The sequence below is a fragment of the Canis lupus genome, chromosome 26 (assembly GCF_003254725.2).
Source record: "Canis lupus dingo isolate Sandy chromosome 26, ASM325472v2, whole genome shotgun sequence".
Lineage (NCBI taxonomy): Eukaryota > Metazoa > Chordata > Mammalia > Carnivora > Canidae > Canis > Canis lupus.
Window position 1 is genome coordinate 30029106 of NC_064268.1, and position 27678 is coordinate 30056783.

The following is a 27678-nucleotide window of genomic DNA, read 5'->3' on the forward strand; positions in this document are numbered from 1 at the left end:
ACAGTTTTCAATCAAGCTTTTAATGAAAAGATCATAAAATAACAGTTTCTCATCACTGTACATTAAGACTGCACGCTTCTGAATGGAGAGATCAGTCGTCGGTGAATTGCTTTTCTATGACACTCGAGGGCTGCGTACCTGCAGCTCTGACCTGAATTTATCCAAACTCTCAAAGGAAGTGAGCTCGATGTGATGACTGACAGCGGCGGTGGCCAGTACAGGAGTGCGATCACGGTGTCCCCCCCCTTCTGGGAAGGGAATAGAGTAGGACAGTGATCCCTCTTCCAGTTCTGATTAAACAAAACAGCTACAACCCCATCCCTCCCCCTCCCCCTCGAGGTATTTGCGAATGGGCAGGTGCCCAACCTGGGGTCCCCCAAGGGGGGAGGGGGAAAACAAGTGATGGGTGGGATACAGAGAGGCTCCCCTCAGCACCTGGCCCCATGGGCCCCCGCCAAATGGAGGGGGGGAGCCCTGGAGATCCTCCCTGCCCCAAAGTGAGGTCTGTTATGCAGCATTTCTGAGGTCAATAAATTACAGCAATAAATAGCAAGGTGAGGTAGGGGGAGGGGTTCCCGGTAGCAAAATTAAAGTGGGTGACTGAAGCTGGGGGGGGAGGGGTCCTAGGAAGGGGGTCCTGGGCAGCCTCAATTCCCATAGCGCACATCTACCCCCTGATCTGGAATGTCACACTGAGGCTCTGGTTAGGTCCCTCTCCATCCTATCACTCCTGGCATCGGATTCACAGGTTCAGTAACATCTGCCCCAACGTGACTCTGGGGAAGAGCAAGGGCCTTGGTCCCTTTGAGGGGTACAGCAGGGCTGAGATCCCTTGTCTGTTCTTCGGAGGCCTGGTGCTTTCGTCCCCCAAGCTGAGGGGGCGGACGGATGCAGCCACCTCTTCCCTGAGCCCTGCCCTCCTGGCTGCCCAGGCCTCCCCCACTCAGGACGGCTGTAGGGAGGGCGGTAGGGTCGGCCTGCCCAGCCAGCCCAGCCCAGATCGCACTCCTGCACGCGGCCCAGTCCAGTGAATACTGACGGGGTTGGGGCGGGGGCACAGCTGGACAGCCCGGCGCCCCCAAGTGGTGACGAACGGGAAATACACACACGCTGCGTGAAGTTCCAAAAGTCCGTCTGGGTCCAGATTGTTCATTTCACAGGCTGAGGTGTATGGCTATGCTGCGAGTCTCTGAGATTCTTATTTGCTTAAAGGTTCGTCTTTTCTTTTTTACCTTTTTTGCAATCCTGGAGGAGCCCTTGCAGTGGCTCGGTCTGGTGGGAGCGAGCGGTGGTGGAGCCAGCCGCTCACTCGCCCCAAGTCTGAGAAATAAATACATTCATCACTGCACAAACATATTGATACAAAAACAACACTGTTCAGAGTGTTTGCACCGTCTGTGTTGGTAAGGACCAGCCCAGTAAGACCTCCTCACTGCTGGGGGTGGGGGTGGGGACCCACTGGAGTCAACAGAGCTGTGCAAAGGTCCCGGGGCTTTTTGGCTTAAGAGGGACCCTCACATCAACCCACCCCAAGGGTCGCGGGCAGAATGTGGGAGGTGGGGGGGCCCTCCATCCCGGGGCCCTAGCCCAGACTCGGGTCCTGCGGCCAGAGCCGATGGCCATCCCCTGCTGTGCCAGCTGGCCAGGACCTTCACGGTCCGGCCAGGAGGCCTGGGAGCCAGTCAGCACCGGCCCAAGCTCTTTGGTGCCAGCTGGGCTTTGAGAGACCCGGGGCTGGGGAGGAGGGCTCAGGTGAATCCAGGGGGCCTCCATGCCTGCCCCGGCCCCACGACAGCCCCTCTGCCCGTGAGCCGACTCAGAAGGGCCTCCAGCGGAAGGTGGGGATTCACTGGGACTGGCCTTACAGCTGCTGAGGTCTGAAACTGTAAAAGTTTATGTAAACAATGAGATAAATATATTAGTATCTTTTTTTTTCTGAGCCCATTGAGGTTCCATACTCATTCAAAATGTGCTTTGGTTTAAAAAATAGGTTTTGTGAATTTGGGTATGAGCTTTTTTTTTTTTCCTTTTTTGTTTTTTTTTTTTTTGTTTTTTGTTTTTTTTTTGTATATCCTCTCTTTCCTACATGACATCTGCTATTTCTGTTTCCTGTTTCTCCGAAACATTCAGGAATTAAGTGACTAAAGCAGAGAACTGTAAGCCGCCCTTGGCCTCCAACGGCCTAATTTCCTTGTGAGGCTCTTAACACATTTCCACGCACACACTCGCAAGCACACACTCCACATGAAATCAAAGGAAAAAGAAAACAAAACCAAGTGTTGTGTTCAATAGTCCCACCCCTCCCCACAAACCCTTAAAATCTTAAATAGGAAACTAGTGTTTTGCTTTCTTGTTAAAATACAGAAAAGGCTCGATACAATACTCAGGTGGGTACAATACTATGTCGCACGAACGTCGTTGAGTGAGGGGCCTTGGCGCCCAGTCCCTGAAGCTCTGCAAATGAATCAATCACCTACTCCACGGGTCACCTCGTGGATGTAGCCGCCCATGGCCCAAGAGGCCACACACAGGCCAGGCGTGCGTACAACTCCCGTGCGCTACAGACTTTGTGTCGTGTGGCTTAAGTGCTGACGGAGTGGGGTGGGGGTGGGAGGGCAGAAAGGCCTGGAGAGGACCCTGTCCCCTCACCTGACTTTTCAGAACACGAGACCCTGGGTCCAGTGCTCAGTTCCCACCCGGAAAGAGTAAGACCCAACTTGGGGCTGGGGGTGCCTAGAGATGGGCTCAGCCGGAAGCCCTCACTTGCAAAACACACCCTTCACCATTCGGGTCCCTGAACTTGGGCTGTTCTCAGCTGGAGGGTCTCTGGAGGGGTGAGGGGAGAAGATGACTCTGGCATTTTTTGGTCTGAACTTAAAGAAAAACAACAACAAAAAAAAAGAGAAAAGCATGAAGCAAAATTAAGATAAAGCCGCTGGCCCAACTCTGGATCCAGTCGGCCAAGGACAGTGGGGCCAACCACAGCGACCTTGGTCTGGCCTTGTGAGCCTGGCCCATGGAGGGCTGCCTGAGGCTGGCAGAGAAACCCCAAGGTGAGGAGCAAGGGGGAGGGACTCCAGACAGGGCTGAGCCAATTGGTGGCAGCCCAGGGGCCAGGACTGCCCTGAGAAGGTGACAAAACAGGGCAGCACCCCCCCACACCATCCCCCAGGGGGTAGACATCACTTTGGTCAGTGCTTCTCCATGCCTCTGCACTGGCCGGGCAGGGGCTGCTGCTCTCCCAAGCTCCAGCTCTTACAGGCCCAAGGGACAGGATGTGGGGGGGGCTCACTTCCACCTCATCCTGGCCCTGGCAGGGGGCCGCAAGGGGCTGGCTCCAGCAGTGAGGCTCCCCATCCTGATCTCCCGTGGGGCTGGAGCACTCACTGCCCTCCTCACCCAGGCCCAGATCAGAGGCACGGACGGGCTCCCTGAGGCTCAGGAACATACGCATTACACTCACAGGGTGGACACAGCTGGCGATATGCTCTGGGCAAAAGACACATGCAAGTGGCTCTGCAGCCGCAGGAGCCCCTCTCGGGAGAGCCTTGGGGATGGGGGTCCCAGGACGGCCACTGGGGCCAAGCAGAGCCTGGCTCACTCAAACGTGCGTCTTCCTGTGCGCACTAACAGGAGGAAAACAAGTGTCATGGCCTCAACTGCCAGTCACCAACGTACTGTTCTTGTGAATTCAAGAGGTAGCAAAAGGTCGGAAGTCTCTCCACCTTGATCGGTAAGGAAGGAAGGAAAGCTCGATATCTGTCCACACGCACTATGCACACCACACACACACATATACACGCACACACACTCGCGCACACTCACGCACACATACACACACACACAGAAAATGAAAAAGAAGAGTACCAACGGCTCTGGCATCGAGTCCAGCCACCCCCCTCCCCCCACAAATCCCAGACCTTCCAGTTCAAACATTCACATAAACGTTACACTGGTTTTTCTCTTAATAAAAAAGAAGTACCTCTAAACAAAGAATATTCCTCAGAAACTATAGGAAAATCACTCTCTCTCCTGAGGCAGCCGAGGCAGGGCTCGGGGCCCAGGGAAGCCTTTGGCCAAGAAGGGCTTCTGGGGCCTGGAGGGGTGGGCGCCCCTCAGCCCACAGCCAGGGCAGGGGCGGGAGGGGCAGCTGCCCCTGTACATTCAGTCTGCAGACCCAGGCTCAGCCCCGAGGGGCCGGGAGGAAAATAAACTCTTGTTGGTTTTGGTTTAAAAAACAAAATTCAAAAAGAAAAAAGAACAGATCAGTAGGAATAACAGCAACACAGGCCCAGAGGGCTCTTTAGCTGTGGAGAGGTAGGCGGTGGGGGCCCCCCTGACTGTCCCAGCGCCAGTGAGCAGTGACCCCTGGCTCAAAGAAGGAGGGCTGTCTCCTCCCCTCCGGCACCGCTCCCCAAAGAGCCAGGGTGGCCCGCACACAGACAAGCACTCGTGCACGCACACAGACACCACCCCTGGCCGAGGGGCAGCCCTGCCCTCCCCAGCAGAGGGAGGCCCCCACTGCCCCCTGCTCTGACCCGGCCTGCGGGAAAGGGGCCAAGGTCCCAGCGAGACCCCTGTGACCCACTCCCACAGGCCCTGCAATGGCCCTCTCGGGGAGCCAGGGCCTAGGTGGAATCGGGAGGTAGACTGCACACCAGCAATGAGCACTCGGAGCTCGGGCCCGTTGGCTTCCCTCCTCTCACTTCCCTTGGTACAGACTGTCCATTAAAGCTCTGAGTGTGGGGGGGGGCTGGCTGGAGGTGCCACCAGGAGCCACCCCCACAGGGCCTGGGGGTCCTGGCCCCTCCCGCCCGGTCTCCGTGCTTCTTTCTTCCTTCCTTCCGTTGGCTCCCGAGGGTGAGTCTGCAGAGGGCACCCTCGGACCGGGGAGAAGGGTCTTTGGCTTCTAGGAGGGGGAGGTGTGCATGCGCAAGTGGCTGATGAGGTTGCGCTGCTGGGTGAACTTGCCCCCGCAGAGCTGGCACTCGTAGGGCTTCTCGCCCGAGTGCACACGCATGTGCTCGGTGAGGCGGTACTGGCGGGTGAAGCGCATGCCACACTCGTCACAGGCAAAGGGCTTCAGGCCCAGGTGGCTCCTCATGTGGCGCGTCATGGTGCCGCGCTGCGTGAACATTTTGCCGCAGATGTTGCAGGGGAAGGGCCGGGTCAGCCAGTGCGTCTTCTCGTGCTGCCGCAGCGTGGCAGGGTCCTTGTAGGTCTTCTCACAGACCGAGCACTTGAAGGGTCGGGGCTCGGCCGCGTAGGCTGCACTGGGTGCCGACAGGTCCTCGGCCTCCTCCTCGGCACCCCCACTGCCCGTCTCGTAGGCTCCCTCCTCCTTAATGAACAGCTCCTCCTCCGTGTGTGTCTCCACGTGGGCGTTGAGCTGCTCTGAGCTGGGGAAGCCTTTGGCGCAGGGGATGCACACGTACAGGTTGTCCCCATAGGACACGGTCTCGTAGCCTTCCTGTCGGTACACATAGTGGGTGCCGGCGTGGCCGCTGCCCCCCTCACTCCCACTCTGCCCACTGTCCTCGCTCCCATCCTTGCCATTCTCCTCCTCCTCCTTGCAGGGATATGCGGGCTCCACATAGGGCCCACTGGGGCCACCCCCACCAACATTGCTGGCCAGAATGCCATTGGGAACCCTGTCCCCTAGCCCCTCACCCTCATCCCCTGGGCAAGGGCCCTTGGGCCCCACTTCCCTCCGCTCAAAGGGGGACCCCACCATGGGCTCCTTCTTGCTCCACTCCTTCTTGCGGGCTGAGTGCCGCAGGCTCTTCCGGGGCTGCCCACCAGGCCCCTCCAACAGGCTCAGGTGGTTGTCCTCGGCCCCCTCCAGATCCATGGGCTCATTGGGGGTGCCCCCCAGCTCAGCATAAGAGGCACTGTTGGCAACAGGAGGAGCGGAGGCTGAAAGGGGCGAGCCATGCTGACTGTCACTCAACTGGGCCGGGTCGTCGGGGGTCAGGGGGGGACCGGGGGTGGCAGGAGGTAGGGGAGGACTCTTCTTGGACAGGTCCAGACCTAGCTCCTGCTCACAGCCCCCACTGCTCCCATTGGTGCTGCAGCTGCCCAGGCCGGCCTCCCCACTGGCTGGACAGATGGCCCGGCCCAGGCCATGCACACCCTCCTGGCTGGAGCCCCCGAGGAAAAGCTCGTCATCTGAGCCTTTGGCCTGGGGGAGCTCCTGGGGGGTATGGGCCCCTTTGCGTCCGTCCACAAGCCCTGGATACCGCGCCTGAATGACGGAGGCTGTGGATAGCCGCTGGCTGCGGGGGGGCCTCCCCATGCCAGTGGCACCCACCCGACCAGAGCCGAAGGGCTTGCCGGCTCGCTTGAGTTTACGGCGGCAAAGGGCTGCCAACTCAGGCAGCTGGAGGTAGCTGGCGGCAGTGAGGAGAGTGCTGAAGTTGGGCTCGGCCGGCTGGTCACTGGGAAGCAGTTTTCCCGTGTAGATGAAGTCCAGGATCTGCTGGAACACTGTGGAGCTGACCATGTCTGTGTCCAGGTTGATGAGGTTGTCGTGCAGGACCAGGGACTTGAAGTAGATGCTGCTGGCAGCCAGGACGTTCTTGTGCGCACGGAAGATGGAGTTCTCCACCATGATAATGACATCACACAGGAAACCCTTCGTCCTCTGCTGGTTCAGCTGCAGCAGGAGCTGCTTGGAGTGGCTGGGCAGCTCCATGTCGGGCCCCATGTCCCCGCGCCCCGCCCACGCGTACCACCTGCGGGCAAGAACAGGCGCATGGGCATTAGCCACCTGGAAGCCTCATGAAGGGCTCCAGGACAGGGTAGGGCTGTGGTGATGCTAAGAGGGCCTCATCAGGCATAGTACCCAGGGAGGGAACTCATACTACCCACCCATGGGGGCTCATGCTGCCCAAAAGGGGACAGTGGCACCAGCCCCATGTAGATGATGAGAAAACAGAAGCAGAGGACAATGGTTACGTGGTGCCAAGCAGAAAAAATGAGATGTGAATTTGGCTCCACAGCCCAGGGCACTGTCTCCACACTAAAGAAGTCAGCCACAAACCCACAGGGAACTCAAAAATGACCACCAGGGGACTGTGAAGCACTGGGTAGAAGCAGGGACTGAGGTGAGCAGAAGCTCCCAGGTGTGCTCACTTTCCACATGGGCATGCAACCTCCCAGCTTTTAGGACAAGCTAGAAATTGAGATTTTTCAGCTTAATCTCTCAATGTCAAATAAAGGTTCTTTTGCCTTAAATACCATGTGGGCCAAATCAAATATGCAGCCGCCATTTGTGAGCTCTGCTCTGCCCTGGGTGCCTTTCAAACTCCAGTGGTTTCCCAAGCTTTCGGATTTGTCAACATCACAGACCTACCTTTAGTATTCCAGCCATAGTCCCTTGCCAGTGCCTGCTCCCATTCCATGAGGACCTCACCCCCCAAGAGGGCCCTGAGTACTCCAGCCTGGGTCTCAAGGTGCTGAGCAGAAAAGGGGGCCTGGCCAAGCCCCTGGCACTACCATGGCCCTGGGAAAGGCAGCCAGCTGGCCTTGTCAGACTGGCGCAGACACTAACTAATGTCATTAATAAACACACAAAGGCCTCTGCCCTCCACGGGAACCTTGCAGGTGGGCTTTGTAATAGCATGCACATCGGTCTCTGAGAGTGGGGTGCTCTGACCATGCATCCACCCAAATGAGCAGCAGGATCTGAGGCACAAGGTGTAGCTCATTGCTCCCTCCAGCCCCTCAGGGAACATGCACCCTCCCACAGGCAACTGTGTGCCATGCAGCTGACAAGGGTGCTTTGATGTCCTTTGGCTCAGGGCTCAATCTCTGAAAGTAACTGACTGCTCTGAGCCTCGCTCAACCCGGGACCCCTTTGCCTCTACCAGTGGACCCAGCCAAGTCCTGCCTCTCTTCGGGAAGAGATCACTGCCTTCCTGTAACAAACACTTCTCACACCCCACTGCCCCACGCCTGCCCTCATTTGCAAAGACAAAGGAAAACCCTAATAACCACACATATGCCAAAGTGGCCTTAGGAACTCACTGTGAACACACATGGGTAGACCGCCACACGCTAGCACTCAGGGCCTAACAGGAGGCCACAAACACCCGCTCTGCCAGCCCAACCTTACAAGACTGCTCAGCTGGGGCTCAGAGGTGAGAGCCCAGGTCCTGAGGGAACCTATCCTCTGCCACTCTCTGCCCCTCAACCAGCCAAGCAAAGACAAAGTGCCCAAGGCACAGTTTCCACCCAGTCCCAGGAAATGCAGTGTCAGCCCCACCAGCACCCAGGGTGCTTGATGCTCCCAGCCTGGCAAGGGGACAGGCCAAGGGAAGGAGGCCCTGACTTATAAGAGCCTGTGAGCCACAGCAGCTGCTCCTCTGCAGGAAGAGGGCAGCAGGGCCCCAGCCTCCCCTCCATGCTACCCAACACTGTGTGCACACAAAGGACCAGACTGAGAACTGCAGGTCTTTGTGGGCCACCCTCCCCCATACTTCCCCTCCCTCCATCCTCCAATTCCCCCTCCCCGGCCTACCGGAGTGCCAGGGGCCCAGAAACCATGTGAGCAGCAGCCAGCGGGGGTGGCCTCCTTGAGCGCGCGGCCTCCCTGGGGGTGCATCAATGCCTGGTCACCTGGGAAGCAGAAGATGGACAGGGTCACCTAGATTGACATCAGCAAGGGAGGGAAGGAAGGACAGTGAAGGGGAAGGCACCTGGTGGCCCTGGAGCCCTCACTCCCAGGAAGGTCTGGGATCTCTCTGGCTGGGACGCTAGGGACAGCCAGGCAGGGGACAGCAGCCACAGTCCACAGCAGTCAGGTTCAGTGGTAGGGCAAGTCACAGGTCTAGAGAACTTAGCAGGGCTGCACTCTCCTCCCACCCAGGAGATTTAGGATTTAGGGTACTCTAAGGGCCACCGAGGCCTGTGGGGAGCTGGTGGCAGGCACATTAATTCCTGGCGGGCAGGCATGGTGGCAGGAGGCCTGGGCAAGGCCCTTCTCAGGCTGGCCACATTTACATAACAAAAGGTCAAAATTGGAGGCACTAGTGCAATGGGCTATTTATAAGAACCAGTCTCAACCGCTTCTGGCTCTCCTGCCTCCTTCCCTTCCAGATCTGCTCCCACTGCCCCCCTCCCTGCCCAGAGGGCCCAGCCCCCTCCTGCCCAGCCCAGCCTGACCACATGGCCTCCCCTCGCAGGAGTTTCTTTGGGCCTGGCCTTTCAATACCAGCCCGCCAAAGCAGCTGGCAGCTGCTGCCAGATGCAAAGGGTCTCCCCTCTGCCCACCCCCTCCCCAAGATACAGGTCCCCAGGGAGGGGGATCCTGAGGTTCTGGCTTTTTGCACCCCACTCAGCAAGCCTAGGCTCCCTTGGAATGGAGCCAAGGGTGGGGGCGGAGGCCTGCAGCAGCCTGGAGCCCATCCCTGCCTGCCCTTCCCCCACCCCCAGGGCCAGGGAGGCTCAGCAGGTCCCTCAGGAATGTGACCAGACCCGGGGTGCGGGGTGGCTGAGAGGCCTCAGCTCCAGCCTGCCAGCTGTCTCTCTGGCCCCTTGCACAGCTCTCCTCTCATGGGGTGGCCTGGGGCGTATGGGGGGAAGGGGGGACGGGTTGGTCCAGGATCCCACCCATGGCCCAGAGGGCAGCAGAACCAGCTCTGTTGGTCCAGAGAGGCCTAAGAGTGTCTATTTCTACATTTAATGAAGGCGGCGCGGCCTGGGCCCCTTGCTTGTGTAGAGAGTTCAAGCCAGAGGTAGCCAGCAGGACAGAGTAGAGCTCAGCCTTAGGAAGGGGGCAAAGACCACCTCAGCACTGGTGAGAGCAGCCCTGAAAAAATGGACAGAGAGCCAGAGCGATGTGTTCAAGCCAACCAGATGCCCCCCACAGAGCCCTGTGCCACCTGCCTGCTCCCCACCGGATCTCAGGGCACCCCAAGCCCCGCTGGGGCATGGTGTCCGCACAGTGGCTTCTAATTTAGCACTTACCAGACCCTGCACTCGGAATTACTTGCCCTTGTCAGAGAGCCGGCCAACAACTACTGAACCACATGCGAGGAGTGGGGCTTCCATGGGTATCCACTGCTCCAGCCCTGCCAGCCACGTCACCAGCCATGGAAAGGCACAGTGACTGACCGAGGTCTCCCAGGTTGAGTCATACAGGACTTCTCAGGCCCAACCTCCCTACAAGGACTCCACAGGGCAGGGCTGAGTAGCCTTCACTGTGTCCTCCACTGAGTGGGACCACGGTAGAGCTGTCCTCTGAGAGTTCACAGCCAGTACGATGCCACCCTCCCTATCTGCCTTCCACCCCAGGTTGGGGCAAGCGAGGGCCACCATGGGGGCTGTAAGTGCCAATGCAACCTCACCACAGGTGAGAGGGTGCCCACTGCTTCAGGGCTAGGACCCCTGCAAAAGCACTGCTCTTTCTTCCCAGCAAAGGCCTCTGCCCTACAGCTCAACACTGGGTATAGAAGCAGCTGGCACCTACACTGGAGAGGCCACAGCCCCAGGAGAGGCGGGGTGCCAGGTACCTAGAAACATGGGTGTGTGGGCTGGTGCAGTAAGCTGGCAGTGCAGTACCCCACTGGGGAAAGGGGCTGGTGCCCAGCCCTGGCAGGAGCCCACAGGCTGGGATGAAGATACTGCCTGGCACCAGTCCCTGGCACCGAGGAGCCCCCTGGCAGCAGGCCCAGGCAGCGTGCCTATGGCCCCAAGGATCCACACTCAGCTCAGAACCGTTGCCTGCTGGAGCACTGGCTCTGGGAAGACTAAGATCTGGGGCAGTGGGATAATCAGATACTCCTCTGAAGCCAAGACCTAGCCATCTTAGGGGAGCAGGGGATGAGACCCTGGCTAGGCTGGCCCTGGGGAAGGGCAGAAGGAAACACAGTCCCTGGGGAAGGCCAGTTCTTGTGAACACAGAAGCTGGGGGAGAATGAACAGAGAGACCTGGCTATGTAACACCTGGGTTCCCTTCCCAGGTCCTTGTTTACAAAATGGTCCACCCCCACCTACCCAGCTGGGCTATTACGCAGAGAACTACACAGATCTCTGCTGAATTCTCAGGTCCTTTCCTCCCCTTCCAAGTCCCTGCCACAGAAAAGCCAGAGCTGCCCCCACGTAAACACTGAAGGTGAGGACACCCCAGATTTTTAAAATATACACCCAGGGCACCTGGTGGTTGAGCATCTGCCTTTGGTTCAGGGTGCGATCCCAGGGTCCTAGGATAGAGTCCCATGCTGGGTTCCTTGGGGTGGAGGGCAGGGGCGGGGTGGTGGTGATGGGGCTTCTCCCTCTGCCTATGTCTCTGCCTGTGTGTGTCTCTCATGAGTAAATAAGTAAAATCTTTAAAAATAAAAAATAAAATACACATCCAGGGCGCCCGGGTGGCTCAGTCAGTTAAGCATGTACCTTTGGCTCAGGTCATGATCCCAGAGTCCTCGGATTGAGCCCCATGTCAGGCTGCCTGCTTGGTGAGGAGCCTGCTTCTCCCTCTCTCCCCCACTCATGCTCTCTGTTGAGCACGCTCTCTCTCTCACTCAGATAAATAATAATCTTTTAAAAATAAATAAATAATAAAAATAACACACCCACCCATAGGAAAACCAGGCCCACAGAGCTGAGCCAAGAGAGCTGGCCGAGCTCCCTGCACTCATCTGCTGCTCCTTCCTAGCTACCGTCTTCAGCTACAGACATGAAATTCCTGGCCAGCCAACACCATTCTATGGAAAGACACATCTTGGGGGCATGATCACCAATCAATAAACGAGATTATCTCTGGGGGTGGCAGGTGGAAGTACAGGAAAACTGTAAATTCTGTATGTTCATTTAATATTCAAAATATAAATAATAAAAAAAAAAAAAAAAATATATATATAAAATAAATATATATTACTTTAAAAATCCTTGGGGTGCCTGGCTGACTCAGTCAGTTAAGCGGCTGCGCCTTCATCTCAGGTCATGATCCCGGGGTCCTGGGATCGAGCCCCACATCAGGCTCCCTGCTCAGTGGGAAGTCTGCTTCTCCCTCTCCCTCTGCCATTCCCCTCGGCTTGTGCTTTCTCTCTCTCAAATAATAAAATCTTAAAAAAAATAAAGCTGGGGGAGAATGGATTTTTATTAAAAAAATAAATAAAATAAAATCCTAAAAGGAAAAAAAAAAAGGCAGTACTGATGCACAAACATGATAAATCTCAAAATCATGATGTCAAGTGAAGAAAACCTTACACAAAAGAGTACAGATGCACAATTCCATTTAAATTAAGTTCTAAGTTCTAGAGGGACTCCTGGGTGGCTCAGTGGTTGAGCATGTCTGCCTTTGGCTCAGGGCGTGTTCCTGGTCCCAGAGATCGAGTCCCACATCGGGCTCCCTGTGGGAGGCCTGCTTCTCCCTCTCCCTATGTCTCTGCCCCTCTCTGTCTCTTATGAATAAATGTTTAAAAAAATCTTTAAAAGCTCAAAAAAATAAAAATAAATTAAGTTTTAGAAAAAGCAAAACTAGTCCATGGTAGAAACAAAATCAGAAGAGCCTGTGGAGGGTGAGGAGCATGAGGAGCTTTCTGGGCTAAGGAGGGCTCTTCATTTTGGTAGGCTTTTGGGTTAAGGTAGATGTACTCACTGGTCAAAACTCAAGGGGTCACCTGATATTTGGGTACCATGTTGCATACAAATTTTTATGTCATATTGAAAACAAAAATTCCAACTTCTATTCCAAAGAATAGAAGTTTCCAGAGGACATGCCGTTCTCAGCAGCTCACTACCAGCTAACATTCACAAATCCCGGGCACCTATAGGAAGCAGCTCATCAGGGCATAGTAGTCAAGGCACAGACAAATCCATGTCCCTCCTGATTCCAACCTGGCTCAGCAGCCCTTGTGGTCTTCAGTAGGTAGTCAAAGCCTAAGGCCAAGGATACTCCTGAGATTCCCTCACCCTACCCCGCAAACACACACCAGACAAAAGGCCAGTGAGGAGGGTGGAAACAGGGCCCCATGCCCTCCTGATCCATGGAACAGCACCCCATTAGGAACCTCACTTGCCCATGATCCCAGGCAGTCTACATGGCCTAAAGGGCTCATGGAGAGGCAAGAATGAGGCCACCTCCCAGGCCTCTTTTCTAGCACCCTTACAAAAAGCAGAACATGCTCTGGCCCAACCTTTCAAAAGCCATGAGAAGATGTTTTAAAATAAAAGTGATCTTTAGGGAGCCTGGGTGGCTCAGGCTGTTGGGTGTCTGACTCTTGATTTTAGCTCAGGTCATGATCTCAGGATCATGAGATGGAGCCACACGTCAGGCTCCGCACTTGGCAGGACTTTGCTTGGGATTCTCTTTCTCCTTCCTCTGCTCATCCCTCAGCGGGCTTGCATACACAGATGCTCTCTCTCTGTCCCTTATAATAAATAAATAAACGAATAAAATTTTTTTGAAAAATAAAACAACAGAAAAGTTATCTTGGCTTAAACAGAGAGCCCAGGAGAACAATTCTAATCATCTATCTGATGGGAACTGTGCCAACTCAGCCTGGATACCCACCATGTCCAGAACCTGGGCTCCAGGAGGCCTGAGCATTCAGAACTCTGGTCAGGGTGCCTGGCTGGCTCAGTCAGAAGAGCAGGCGACTCTAGATCTCAGAGTCATGAGTTCAAGCCCCACATTGGATACAGAGATTACTTAAAAATCAAGAAAAAAAATAGTAACTGCTCTGGTCATTCAACCTCCAGCAGTAGCCTCTGGAGATCAGGCTGGGAGCTTCACCTCCCTGGGCCTGGCAGCAGGCCCTGCATCCCTCCTGGAGACAGAAGAGTACATCCCTAGCCCCATGAGTAAGGGCCAAATCCAGAGTGCGATTTCACAGCTGGCAATCCTAACCCTCATGAGTAATATGCTCCAGAACGATGTCCCTTCCACCCAAGGCCTGACTTCCTGCAGGGAGGAACAAGCCCTCCCCCCACCAGAGGCAACTGTGGGCATCTTGACTGCAAGGCCTCCCAATTTCGGAAAACTTCTCCACCTTCCTCCCAAACAGGAGGGTGGGCCCTAAAGAGAAAGGTGATAGATAGGGCAGTCCCGGTGGCTCAGTGGTTTAGTGCCACCTTCACCCCAGGGTGTGACCCTGGAGTCCTGGGATTGAGTCCTACATCAGGCTCCCTGCATGGAGCCTGCTTCTCCCTCTACCTATGTCTCTGCCTCTCTTTCTCTGTCTCTCTCATGAATAAATAAATAAAATCTTAAAAAAAAAAAAATAGACGATAGACAGGAAAAGAGGCCCACTTGCCTCCCTTCCTTGGGCTGGCCTCTTGGCCCAGGACTCTTAGAAACTTTGTCACCACCACCCCTCTCTGGTGCCCCCCCCCCCTCACTTCCTTGAACAGGACTTCCCACAGCAGTCTTGGAGCTATGCTGGGAGACAGGAGGAGCTCCAATCAGCCCACCCCAAAACACCCAACAGGAGACTGTCTTTCCTCCCTAATCACCTCCGGGCAAGGAACACCCACCCAGACAGAAGTAACAGTGACACAGGAATCTTCTAACCACCCATCGCCCACCCAGGGCTCCACTGCCAGGTGGGAGACACAAAGTGTACCAAACAGAGAGGCAGTGCTGGACAAAGTACAGCCAGCCACAAAGCAGCTTCCACACCCACAGGGGTTTAGCTCATCTGTGTCAGAAAGGGTCCTAAACATGCTGGCTACTGTCCTCAAGCCTGAATCTGAGGTCAGCATCGGCCTTAGTCACAGCTGACCTGCACTGGTCACCTGGTACTCCAGGTATAGCCCTAACAGGTGCGTCTTCCTTGAGGCCTGGCCCCACCCAGGCTGAAAGAGAACAGTTTGAGGGCATGGTGGAAACAATGTGGAAGGTACAAACAGCCTAGGATCCAGAAGAGCCCAAGACCCAGCCTGCAAGCCAACAACCAGCCCTGCATGGTCAGAAGCCCAGGACTGTGTTCTCCTATTCCGATGGCCTGGAATCCTTCTCTATATCCCTCTACCCTCTTTTTTTGGAGAGAGAGAGAGAGAGAGAGAGAGACAGACAGACTGGCGAGAGGGGCAGAGGGAGAAAGAGAGAATCTCAAGCAGACTCCCCGCTGAGCCCACAAGCCCCATCAGAGCCCAAGACGGGGCTCAATCTCACAACCCTGAGCCAAAAATAAAGAATCAGACGCTCTACTGACTGAGCCATCCAGGTGAGAAATCCAGCCTCTATATCCTTCTTCTCTGTATTGCTCCATGAAGTCTTACCCATCCCTTCACTGGGAGCCTTTCTCCCCTTCACCCATCCACCCAGGCAGCACCTCAGTCTGCCTCCTGGGGAAGAGTGGGGTATTATCTCCATGTCCAGGGACAGATGAGACAGCAAAGTTCTGGGGGTTAAGGAACTTGCAACAAGGTCACAAGAGTAAGCAGGTGGCAGAATGAGGACTCAAAAGCCTGATCCAGAGCTGAAATCATGCTCTCCCCACTCCAACGGAAAGATACCACACACATCCCATTGTTGGGCAGGGACGTGACTTACAGGAGTACCGCCTTCCATGCAGAGCCAGAAGGGTCTTGGTCTCCACCTCCGCCCTCATCTCCTCCTGCCCACCCACCAGCCACCTGCCTGTCACAGCAGAGCCTCACCTGGGCTGCATTCTCTTGATTGCAGTATATAAGATCAGCCCAGCTCCTTCAACACCTTGAGGCCAGAGAGAAACTTCTGGCTACGAGTAACAGGGTATCCACCTCCCACCCCCACCCCCAGCATGCAGTCTGCTCTGGGTACCTAGGTTGTGCCCGCTGCTCTTCTGAGAACACCCCTGGCCTCCATGACCTCTCTGGCCTGTCCCTCCAGGCATGGGCTGGTGGTGGGTGAGACTCAGTGCTCTGGGCAAGCCCAGCCGTGTAATCCAGCCCAGACCTGGATGCTGGCCAGCAGCTCCTGGCTCTTCTCCCAGACCATCCTCCTGGAAAGCAACAGGCTCTGCGAATGCCAGGAGCCCAGCCCTCCCTCCGACGCGGCTTCTACGAAATAAACATTTGGGTTCCACTCAGTGCTTTGGTGATATGATCATCAGGAACCCTGTGTCCACATCCTTCTCTGCCCCTCATGCCCCTCTTGCCTACCCACCAGCTCACTCTGAACAGTACAGGAAATGGCATCTAGCCCAGCCAGACTTCGAGTCTGTCCTGAAATCCCTTCAGGCCCCACCGAAGACCCCATGCTGCCCATGAGAGGCCAAGTCCTGCGTGGGCCCTGACCACCTGCATCTCTGTGCACCTCCATCTGAGAAGTGGGCCAGTTCCTGATAACTCAACACTGTGAGGAAAGGCTAGAAAGTGCTGCTGTGAGGAAAGCCCTGGCAGGAAGCTCCAACCGGTCAGGACCCATGGCTTGCAAACCTTGCTTCTCCAGGGCAGCCATGGGTCTTCTCCCTCTCTCAGGCCTACAACCGTCCCATCTCTCCTGGCTTTGGAGCCAACCAGAAGCGAAGTCAAGAGGCCTTGGGGCCTACAACTAGATATCCCCTCCTGGCTCTGACACAACTGGCTACCTGGCACCAGGAAAGGCACAGGGCAGGGTCCCACCAGAGAGCAAGATCTGGCAAGTGTATCCCACCAGGCCAAGCCATAAGTGCCACTGGGTAGAGGCAGATGAGCACCAAAGAAGGAGATTAGCAATTTAAGATTATGATTATTACAAAAACTATGCTCACCTCCAGGCTCTCTCCACCACTTTGCACTCCCCTCAGGAAGGGCCTGAGCTATTGGTGAAAGGCTCTCTGGCAGCAACAGAGCAGGAGTCTGGAGGCAGGGAGCACCCATAGGAGGGTAGGCCCAAAGGAGAGCAGAGCAGAGGATATCTGCCATCCCCATCAGGTAAGGAACAAATGAAAACCCAGGAGCTACTTTAATCAGGAGGCACCGAGGCCCCAAGGCACTGGTTCCTGTAGCTCTAGAGCCAGTTCCCACAGGTTCTGCTCATCATGGGGCATGGTCCATGGATCAGCAGCTGCAGCTATAGCAGCACTACTAAGGCTCTCACAAGAAATGTAGCTGCTCAGGTCTGACTCCAGACCTCAAAACTAGAACTTGAATTTTAACCCTTCTGAACTCGCATGCACATTCAAGTCTGGGAAACACTAAGGTGGGTCATAAGCTTTCTACTGCCCGGAAAGCCCAATGTTCTACAAGTAGTAAATGCTCAACCTCTGGGTATTAAGAGGAAGGAGAGAGCTCCCAAAGGGAAGACGTTATTTCTCAGGCAAACAAGCCTAGAGAGTAATTAATAAAACAGTGGACCTGGAGAGTGCCTGGGTGGCTCAGTTGGTTGAGCATCAGACGTGGGCCCAGGTCATGATCTCACTGAGCAGGGAGTCTGCTGCTTCTTCTCCCTCTTCTTTGCCCCTCTCTCCACTCGTGCATATGTTCGCGCTCTCTCAAATAAAATATTTTTTAAAAACGGGGCACCTGGGTGACTCAGTGGTTGAGTGTCTGCCTTTGGTTCAGGTTGTGATCGCAGGGTCCGGGGAGCAAGTCTTGTATCAGGCTCCCTGCAGGGAGTCTGCTTCTCCCTCTGCCTATGTCTTTGCCTCTGTGTGGCTCTTATGAATTAATAAAATCTTTAAAAATAAATAAAATTTAAAAATCTTTTTTTAAAAACAACATAATAAATAACAGCAACAACCAACAGTGGACCTGGAACAGGAGACAGAACGTGGCCAAGGACAGGAGCTGCTGGGCCTGCATGGTAGGCAGAGACCTCAAGGGAGGAGACAAACAGCAAGGAACAGTGGTAAATAGGTGGAAATTCCACAGGTGAGGAGCTAAAAGGCACCCAGAAAGCCTGGGCAGCCAGGCTGGAAGACACTATCACAATCATCTCACCTGCCCTGGGGACACCCTTCAGATGAGATAACTAAATCCCAGAGGCAGAGATTCAGTCACAGCTGAGTCACAGAGTTGCAACTGCCCACCCACCGCTCCTAGAAAGAAACTCCCAACTCCACAAATTCAAAATCAATCCTAGTAGCTAACAATTTTTTAAGCTAAGGACTCTGAAATAATTAAAGCAAAACATCTCATCACATACAAAAAAATATTTCCTGACCAAAAAACAGGAATAAGGGCACCCAGGTGGCTCAGTCAGTTAAGGGTTTGCCTTAAGCTCGGATCATGATCCTGGAGTCTTGAGGTTGAGCCCTGCATCCGGGTCCCTGCTCAGCAGGGAGTCTGCTTCTCCCTCTCCCTGCCACTCTCCCTGGCTTATGCTGTCAAAAAAATAAAATCTTCAAAAAATAAATAAATAAAATCTTCAAAAATAAATATATATACTTTTTTTTAACTTATTGAGAGAAGGAAAGAGCACGAGAGAAGTGGGCAGAGGCAGAGAGAGGAGGAGCAGACTCCCCAAGGAAGAGGAAGCCTCAAATGGGGCCCAATCCCAGGATCCTGGGATCAAGACCTGAGCTGAAGGCAGATGCTTAACAGACTAATGCTTAACAGACTGAGCCACCCAGGCACCACTAAATAAATCTTTTATTTTTTTTTTATGATTTTATTTATTTATTCATGGGACAGAAAGAGAGAGAGACACACAGGCAGAGGGAGAAGCAGGCTCCATGCAAGGATCCCGATGTGGGACTTGATCCCGGAACTCCGGGATCACACACCGAGGGGAAGACAGATGCTCAACCGCTGAGCCACCCTGGGGTCCCAATAAATCTTTTTTTTTTTTTTTTTTTAAAGGGCAGGAAGAACTACCTCTCAATGTAGGTGGGGCAGTCCTTCCCAAGAAAGGGCAGTTGACAACCCTTCACGCACATGGTCGCCGTGGTCTAGTCAAAACTCTCAAGGCAAGCTGGCATTAAGGAAGCAATGCCCCATGACGCGACATGACCCTCCTGGCCAGGATAACACTGAGATGGCACCTTAAAGGGGAATTAGAGAAAAATAAAACGATGCCAGATAGTAATGATGGGGCTTTAATTAGCTGGGTGAAGACTAAAAGAGTATTTTTCCTGAGGAGGAAAGAGGATGGTTAATATTTTAGAAAACCAAGAATGAGGAGCACCTGGGTAGCTCAGCCGGTTAAGCATCTACCTTCAGCTTGGGTCACGATCCCAGGACCCTGGGATAGAGCCCTGAATTGGGTTCCCTGCTCAGTAGGGAGCCTGCTCCTCCCTCCTGCTTGTGCTTTCTCACTATCTCATTCTCTCTCAAATAAACAAAATCTTTTTTTATTTTATTTTATTTATGATAGTCACAGAGAGAGAGAGAGAGAGACAGAGGCAGAGACACAGGCAGAGGGAGAAGCAGGCTCCATGCACCGGGAGCCCGATGTGGGATTCGATCCCGGGTCTCCAGGATCGCGCCCTGGGCCAAAAGCAGGCGCCAAACCGCTGCGCCACCCAGGGATCCCAAATAAACAAAATCTTAAAAAAAAAAAAAAAAAAAAAAGACCAAGAATGAAAACATGCAAACCCTGTGGTCCAGAAAATGTACTCCTAGGTATACACCAAGAAGAATCTACCCACATGCTCACCAAAACCCAGGCAAGCATGTGTACACGGCAGCCCTGTTCACAGAAGCCCGACACCTACAGGACAGAGGTGGTTGACGGTATAGGGACTGTTACCCAGCCATGAGCAGGACTGACCATTTGCACAAGACCATACATATGTGCCTTTTATAGGTGAAAAACAGTTGACTGTTGTTAATATCACATGGTTTAACTTACATGCACATAGATGAGTCTCTCAAGAAAGTCCTTGGTCTTTCTTGACCAAAGAAGCCAGACCCAAAAGAGACTATGTGGTGTGATTCCATTCTTAAGTTGGAAGGCAGTCACAATCCAAGGGTGAGGGAGGAGTTAGGGGAGGACAGAAGGTGACTCAAAAGAGTCACAAGGGCCTTCTGGGGCTATGTTTCTCATTCTGAATGTTGGTTACATACACAAGTATGTCCATCTGTGAAGAACCCTCAGAGCTGTCATTCACAACTGCACACATTTCTTATATACAATGTCCCATTTTAGAGGAGTGAACTCTGCAGACCAGCCAGGAACCTACAGAAAACCTAGAAACCGCCATAAAATCAGTATCTACCATCCAAAGTAACAACAACCTGGTGACAGTTTTTTAAGATTTTATTTATTCATGAGAGACACAGAAAGAAGGCAGAGACATAGGCAGAGGGAGAAGCAGGCTCTCTGCAGGAAGCCGGATGTGGGACTCAATCCTGATCCCAGAACTCCAGGCTCACGCCTAAAGCCTAAGGCAGACGCTCAACTGCTGAGCCACCCAGGCGTCCCCCTGGTGATAGTTTTTAATCAGCCTAGTTTCTAGCTGATAATTCCACGTAGAGGAGGAGTTCCAATCAGGCAAGCCCATAAGAGAAGAGGAAATTCAGAGCGGCAGGTGAGATACAAACAGGATACATTCCACCAACGCCTGAGCAGGTCCCAGGGCAGCCAGCTGGGTACATCAAAGGGAGGAAGCCCAGAAGAAACTAGAAGAGGCCCTCCGGAATAGGGGGTCAAAGGGAGCTGCTGAACAGAAGGAAAAGCCCCCTTGGCTCCTGTGTGATCAAACCCAATTCTCAAACAAGTGGCTCAAGGAACTACAGCTAAAGATCAAAGATTAGAATGTTTTAATCAAAAAAAAAAAAAAAAGTGGGGGGAAAATCAGGTAGAAACACCATGGGTACCCAGTAGTTCTTAAAGAGACATTTTTAGATTTTATTGATTTATTCATGAGAGACAGAGAGAGAGAGAGAGAGAGAGAGACACAGGCAGAGGGAGAAGCAGGCCTCCTGAGGGGAGACCAATGTGGGACCCAATCCCAGGCCCCCAGGATCATGACCTGAGCCAAAGGCAGATAATCAACCACTGAGCCACCTAGGTGTCCTAAAAAGCCAATTTTTAAGGATAAAACTAGGGAACTTTTATACACAATCTCACACTCTACAGCCCTGTGCCTAAAAAGCCTCCAGGTATGGCACCTTACAGAAGATGTCTCACATGCCCAGCAAGTCTCTTGCAGGGTCTAACAGAGGAGAGGGCCAAGATCTTGGAAATGGAACTGGACAGAGATCCACTCTTGAGACTTAAGGAAAGCACTCCTAGTGTCACACGACTTTTTTTTTTTTTTAAAGGTTTTATTTATTCACGAGAGATACAGAAAGAGGCAGAGACACAGGCAGAGGGAGAAGAAGCAGGCCGCATGTAGGGAGCCCAATGCGGGACTCGATCTCGATCCCGATCCCGGGAATCCGGGATCACGCCCTGAGCCAAAGGCAGATGCTCACCGCTGAGCCACCCAGGTGCCCCTCACCCAACTTTTAAAATGGAGTCTTGGCTGGGACGCCTGGGTGGCTCAGTGGTTGAACGTCTGCCTTCGGCTCTGGACATGACCCTGGGGTCGGTCCTGGGATCGAGTCCTACATCGGGCTCCCAGCATGGAGCCTGCTTCTCCCTCTGCCTATGCCTCTGCCTCTCTCTGTGTCTCTCGTAAATAAATAAATAAAACCTTTAAAAAAAATAAAATAGTCTCAGGACACTTGGGGAGAAGCAGGCTCCCTGCCTGTGTCTCTGCCTCTCTGTCTCTCATAAATAAGTAAAATCTATAAGATAAAATAGTCTCATTGGAAGCTGAAGGATTGTTTTGCATTACGAAATTTGGTTTAGACACAGAAAACAGGGCAGCCCAGGTGGCTCAGCAGTTTAGTGCCGCCTTTAGCCCACAGCGTGATCCTGGAGTCCCAGGATCGAGTCCCAAATTGGGCTCCCTTCATGGATCCTGCTTCTCCCTCTGCCTGTATCTCTGCCCCCCTCCTCCCCATGAATAAATAAAATCTTTTAAAAGAGAGAGACACATGAATAAATAAATATTTTATAAATAAACAAACAAACAAACAAATAAATAAATAAGAGAGAAAGACAGGGGATCCCTGGGTGGCTCAGAGGTTTAGCGCCTGCCTTTGGCCCAGGGCGTGGTCCTGGAGTCCCGAGATCGAGTCCCACGTTGGGCTCCCGGCATGGAGCCTGCTTCTCCCTCCTCCTGTGTCTCTGCCTCTCTCTCTATCGTGAATAAATAAATAAACAAATATTTTTAAATAAATGTTTTGAAAAGAGACAGAAAACAAACAGGCTTTTAATACCTGGAGTAGACCCAGCAGTGGGGTGAAAATGGGGATACTTGGGAGGCAACAAAAATCCTACCCTGAAAACACCTGAACTCCCATTGGCAGGCTGCATGATGACGTGGAGGGCGATGTCACTTCGGACCATTCCAAATGGTGACAGGATTGCAGAAACCACAGCTACATGCAGCACTTCAGTGAATCTCCAAATAGAGATTAATGCCCAGCTTTGAGTGCACAAAGAACAAACTCCGGCCAAACCCCGCCAGCCCAAGGATCCAGACAAGCCCACGGTGGCAACAAAGAAAAGCTAGGGAATGGTTAATCCACAATTCAGAAGAGTGGTGATTTCTGGAGGTAGGGGAAGCAAGAGTATATACTGCCCACTATACCAAAATGTATACATATGTAATTTACACGCTCATTAACACATTTGTAAATAACCTGGAACACAATCTTCAAGTCCACTGAGAAAGCTGGCATGCTCTGTGCAGGAGTACCAAAAAAAGGGGAGACAGACGAGAGGAGCAGGAGCTGGATGAGACCTTCTAGATCCAAGGAAGTGCCAGAGACTAAAGTTGTGGGATACTCACTGAGCATCCCTCATGTCACCTGACCCTGAGACACCCCCTCCAACCTCCAAACACTGCAGGGACACAGAGCTAGGCAAATACGGCAACAAAATGCCAAGAAGGGCTTTGGAGAGTTCAGTCCTACTGGAGACACCCAGAAAGTACCACCCTGTCCTAAGAGAAGACAGCAGAAGCCAGGGCCTCCATACCTGGGAGGTCAGGTGTGCCTCACCCAACAGGAGGGAAATCCCACTGTGATTTCCAAAGGACCAGACAGGAAGGGCAGTTAATGCCCTTCTAAGTGAAAATATCAAAGTCTAGCACACATCTCCCCTCTGCAGCCTCCACCCCCTCCAATTCGGAGTCCAATCAACCCTGAGTTATCTTTTTCAAACACCGATCTCATCCAGTCACTCCCCTGCTTAAAGCTTTCAACGCATTCTCGATGCCTGGATAAAGTCCACACTCCAGCCTGGCCAGGTTGCTTCCCAGAGGGGCCCTGACCCACCTCTCAGCTTGGCTGGTCCACAGTCATGCCTGAGTGGCCCTCTTCTGCGAAGCCGGCCCTTTATTACTCCCAGGACCCGAAGTCAGCACGAACTGCCCAGCAGCTTCCATCTGCACCTACCCTCACCCCCAACCAGGCTCCCAAGGTGAGGGACCCTATGTCCCACTAGCTCAGCAGCCACAGCTGCACTGGGCATGGAGCAGGCCTTCATAAAGGTTTATTAGGAGAGTAAATACCAGGCAGGAAGGATCAGTGCTGAGAAGAGTGAAACAATACATGAGAGAAGGGACGCCTGGGTGGCTCAGTGGCTGAGCATCTGCCTTTGGTTCAGGGCATGATCCCAGGGTCTCAAATCGAGTCCCACATCGGGCTCCCTGCAAGGAGGGAGGGAGGCAATTGCCTCTGCCTCTTTCTGTGTGTCTCTCATGAATAAATAAAATCTTTAAAATATTTTTAAAAAATAAATCTCTGTAACATCTGACTTAATACAAGAGGCTAGATTCTCATATCTGTTTCTACACCTAGTCTACTAAGATATGTAGTTTTGATTTAAGTCTCTGAAGAAATGTGACTTTACAGATAGAAGGAGGAGTATTTTAATAATCCTTTCAGCTAATCATGGCTCTTCTTTTTTTTTTTTTTTAAAGATTATTTATTTATTTATTCATAGAGACACACAGAGAGAGAGAGAGGCAGAGACACAGGCAGAGGAAGAAGCAGGCTCCATGCAGGGAGCCTGACATGGGACTCGATCCAGGGTCTCCAGGATCATGCCCTGGGCTGCAGGCGGCACCAAACCACTGCGCCACCGGGGCTGCCCTAATCATGGCTCTTCTACATTGATATTATAGTGAAACTTGACAAGCGATGGTCCCTTAAAAGTTGCAACTGAGGGGCACCTGGGTGGCTCAGTTAGTTAAGTGTCTGCCTTCAGCTCAGGTCATGATCTCAGGGTTCTGGGATGGAGCCTGCATCATGTTCCGAGCTCAACAGGGAGTCTGCTCGTCCCTCTCCCTCTGCCCTTCCCCCCCCTCTTGTGCTCTGTCTCAAAGAAATATATTTTAGAAACCAAAAAAAAAAAAAAAAAGTTGCAATGGAGACTGAAATCGTATCCATGACTATCTCACATTCAGTTACGTAAAAATCCACTGGTATTCACCGCATTTCTATCCACGCAGGATTGTGCAACATCAAGCGCTGGTCATTTGGAAAATTTTGGTTCACTGACTTGATCAGATCTTCCCAATGCTGTCACATTTCATTATACGACACCAAAAAACTCCATGTGTTAATATCACCGCTGATCTTATCAGTGAAGGCTAAGTCAGGCTCACAGTGATGGATAAGAGTTTTCTAAAACTCTCATTTTCCCTTGAGGTGTTCTAGCACTGGCAACACATATCGTTTGTTTTCCTAAAGTGACAAAGCTTGCTTTCTTCATTTGAGAAAATGTCTGAACACATTCTCCAAGTCTGAATAACCACACCTTGTCTGTCCGTCGTTCTTTCAAGTAAAAACAATGTACCATGAGAAAAAGCAGCTAGTTCAGAGCACAGCCCAAGCAAATGTAGTGCTTTCTGGAGACAAGAGCTGACTTCTTTTTCTTTTTTCTTTTTTTTTTAATTTTTATTTATTTATGATAGTCACAGAGAGAGAGAGAGAGGCAGAGACACAGGCAGAGGGAGAAGCAGGCTCCATGCACCGGGAGCCCGACGTGGGATTCGATCCCGGGTCTCCAGGATCACGCCCTGGGCCAAAGGCAGGCGCTAAACCGCTGCGCCACCCAGGGATCCCAAGAGCTGACTTCATAGTAGTCATGCATACTCCCCATTTTGTCACCAATACAAAAAAGATGTGTGTGCCCCAGGGTCTAGATTTACTACTCAGTCATCTCTACTGCCTCCCCAGGACACTCTTAAGACTAGCTATCTCTGTCTGGAGCACCAACGTGGAGAACACAACTCTGGGCCATGTGTACCACCCACCACAGCTTTGCACAGGGCAAAGGCTGGTAACTTCTAAGTACTGTGAAAACAGTCTGAAGGACCCCAGTCTGCAAATCACTCTGAGAAGGCTGACATGTACCACCTCAAAAATTTCTAACTACCCATTTTACAGGCAAGGAAAGTGAGGCACAGAGAGGCACTCTTCCCAAAACCACACTTGTTCACCAAATACTCTAAGAGGCAGGACTGACAGAAACTCTGAAGAGACCTCCAAGGGCCTGCTTACTCAGAGCTGGCAATGCTTCTGTAGCAAGCTGGGCCTCTCCCCTATGGGCCCTGGACTGACTGCCCCCGCCCTCTGGAGGCAGAGGTGGTCAGAAGGGGAGGTGGGGGAGGGGTGCTACAGGAAGCAGGATGTGCAAGCTCGCTGCCTGCTGGGGGCATGAAGTCAAAGTCCCCTCCTGCCCAAAGCAGCTAAGCCAGCCCTGCCGCCCTTATCAACGTCAACACATGCATGGAATGTGGGACTTTGGAAACAGTCCTCTCCTCTCGGCCTGTACCCCTCTGGTGCTCAGGTTCACCTACCACAGCCCAAGGACAACCCAAGCTCAGTGTTCAACCCACCTTCAGCCGGAGTCTAGTGGCAGTGAGAAAGGCACCCACTAGAGGTGGCTCACTCAGGGCACCTGGTGGCTATGGCTTGGCCCCTCTTCTCATCGCCAAGATCACCCATCTACCAAGAAACAGCCTCACATCACTGAGAGAGGCCACTCTGCCCAGTCTCACACATCACAGCACCGCTGTGGTGGCCAAGCAACTCACTTGCCTGCACAGTGAGAATACCAAAAGAAGGAAAAGAGCCCAGCTCTGAGTTCCCAGGAACCCCCAGGCCATCCCCCTCACGATCTTCTGAAAGTGGTCAACAGAAGCCCAAGTTTACACAGTCCAATGTACCAGAAGGGAAGGGGTTGGGTCTGGAAGGATAAGGATGCCCAGAGAGTTCTGTCTGACCTCCAGTTCCTGTGGGGGGGAATAGGAAACGGACCTGCTCACCAGGCTTGTATTGGTCCCTCCTCACTTTACAAGGAACTACTGTGCAGCTCCAGGCTTTTCTAAGCCAGCCATATGGCCAATCCCACTCAAAATGAAAACCTTGACTGTCCTCAGGCCCAAGCACTGCTCAGAGCCCACACATACATACATGTTCAAGGCTGCCACACACGTGTGGTTGTGTTTGCCTTAGTCTTAGGACTTCTCAAATAAGGGCGCCTGGGTGGCTCAGTCGATTGGGCATCTGACTTGACTTCGGCTCAGGTCACAATTTTGGTGTTCTGTGATCAAGCACACCAGGCTGTGTGCCCAGCATGGAGTCTGCTTGAGAATACTCTCTAGCTCAGCTCCCCACCCAATGTTCTCATTCTCTCTCTCTCTCTCTCTCTCTCAAATAAATCTTTAAAAAAAGAACTTCTCTACCTGATACCTAACTATGTGACCAGAGACTGCCTAACCTCTCCGAGCCACTTGTACAGTGAAGGTTGATAAAATGATTGGCATTCCATGGGTTATGTTCAGAATTAAATTCGGAACACCTCCCACAAGGGCTACCATGGGGTAAAAGCCCAAACGTGAGGCCCCGGCCCTCTTCTGTCTCTACTTCCCTAACATTCTGTCAGGAACTCTGTGGGAACCATCCTCCCAGTCTTCAAGTGGGAGCACCTGTCAGAAAGAAACCATCAGCAGTCTTCTACCGGAGGGCAGGGCAGGGAAGTCCTGCGGCAGGGTAGGAGGCAGGTGGGATGAAGAGACAGAAGAGTTGAGGCAGGAACACACCCCTCCAAGACCACTGGCTCTCAAAACAGAACCTCAGGGTCCACCTACCAACATGTGCACAGGCAGAAAAGAACAGAGAGGAAGGGCACCCTGCCTGTGCTCCCAGCACCACCCACTTCTTCCTCAACTACCAGCCCAGACTTCTTGCCCCCTCCTTCACTGCCCCAGCCCAAGCTGGTCTTCCTTCCCTACAGGACAGCACTTCCTATCCAGGACACCAACCAGAAGCACACAGACTCAGGAGCCTTGCTGCTCACCTCATTCCGTAAGCTGCCTAGAGCACGCAGGGCTGTCCCATGCTCTGTCTGCCCGTAGATATGCCCTAAATCCCAAGACGCCTACTGTTCTGTTCTAGCAAAGAGAGCTGTGCCAGGTGAGCTAGGTCTTACCTGAAGCTCTCCCTCCAATGCTGCATACTCTTTCCTGGCCCCTTACACATCGTACCCAGATAACAATCCAGAAAAGCAACCTCAGGGATCAATCTCTCTCTCCCAGGGACCTTGAGGTCAAAGAGAAAAGCAGGGGCTCAGGTCCCAGGAGTCCCCAGCTATGGCCACAGGGGGCTCATTAGGGAGCCACAGGATCCCAAATGTCACTATGTCAGGCCCTGCCAGGGCAGACAGACGTCAACCAAAGCCAAAAATGCAACCACAAAACCAGAACAGGTAAACTCTGAAAGCCAAGCAGGAGTAAAAGTCCTGGGGTCAAGGGCAGCAGG

The 27678-nt window shown here is 53.0% G+C and overlaps 1 protein-coding gene across 2 annotated transcripts in view; it reads right to left on the reverse strand.

The window, feature by feature from the left end:
• The window catches only part of HIC2 (HIC ZBTB transcriptional repressor 2), a 33149-nt gene continuing 5471 nt past the window's right edge, over positions 1 to 27678 (reverse strand). Inside the window, exons 2-4 of one of the 2 annotated variants that reach the window (XM_025474925.3) lie at positions 8522 to 8619; positions 5732 to 6734; positions 1 to 5470 (exon numbers count right to left, since the gene is read on the reverse strand). In XM_025474925.3, the coding sequence (XP_025330710.1) occupies positions 4910 to 5470; positions 5732 to 6734; positions 8522 to 8547 (1590 nt within the window). In that variant the 5' untranslated portion in view covers positions 8548 to 8619 and the 3' untranslated portion in view covers positions 1 to 4909. Of the gene's footprint in view, positions 6735 to 8521; positions 8620 to 27678 lie in introns of both variants that reach the window. The other variant, XM_025474924.3, reaches the window with a different exon arrangement.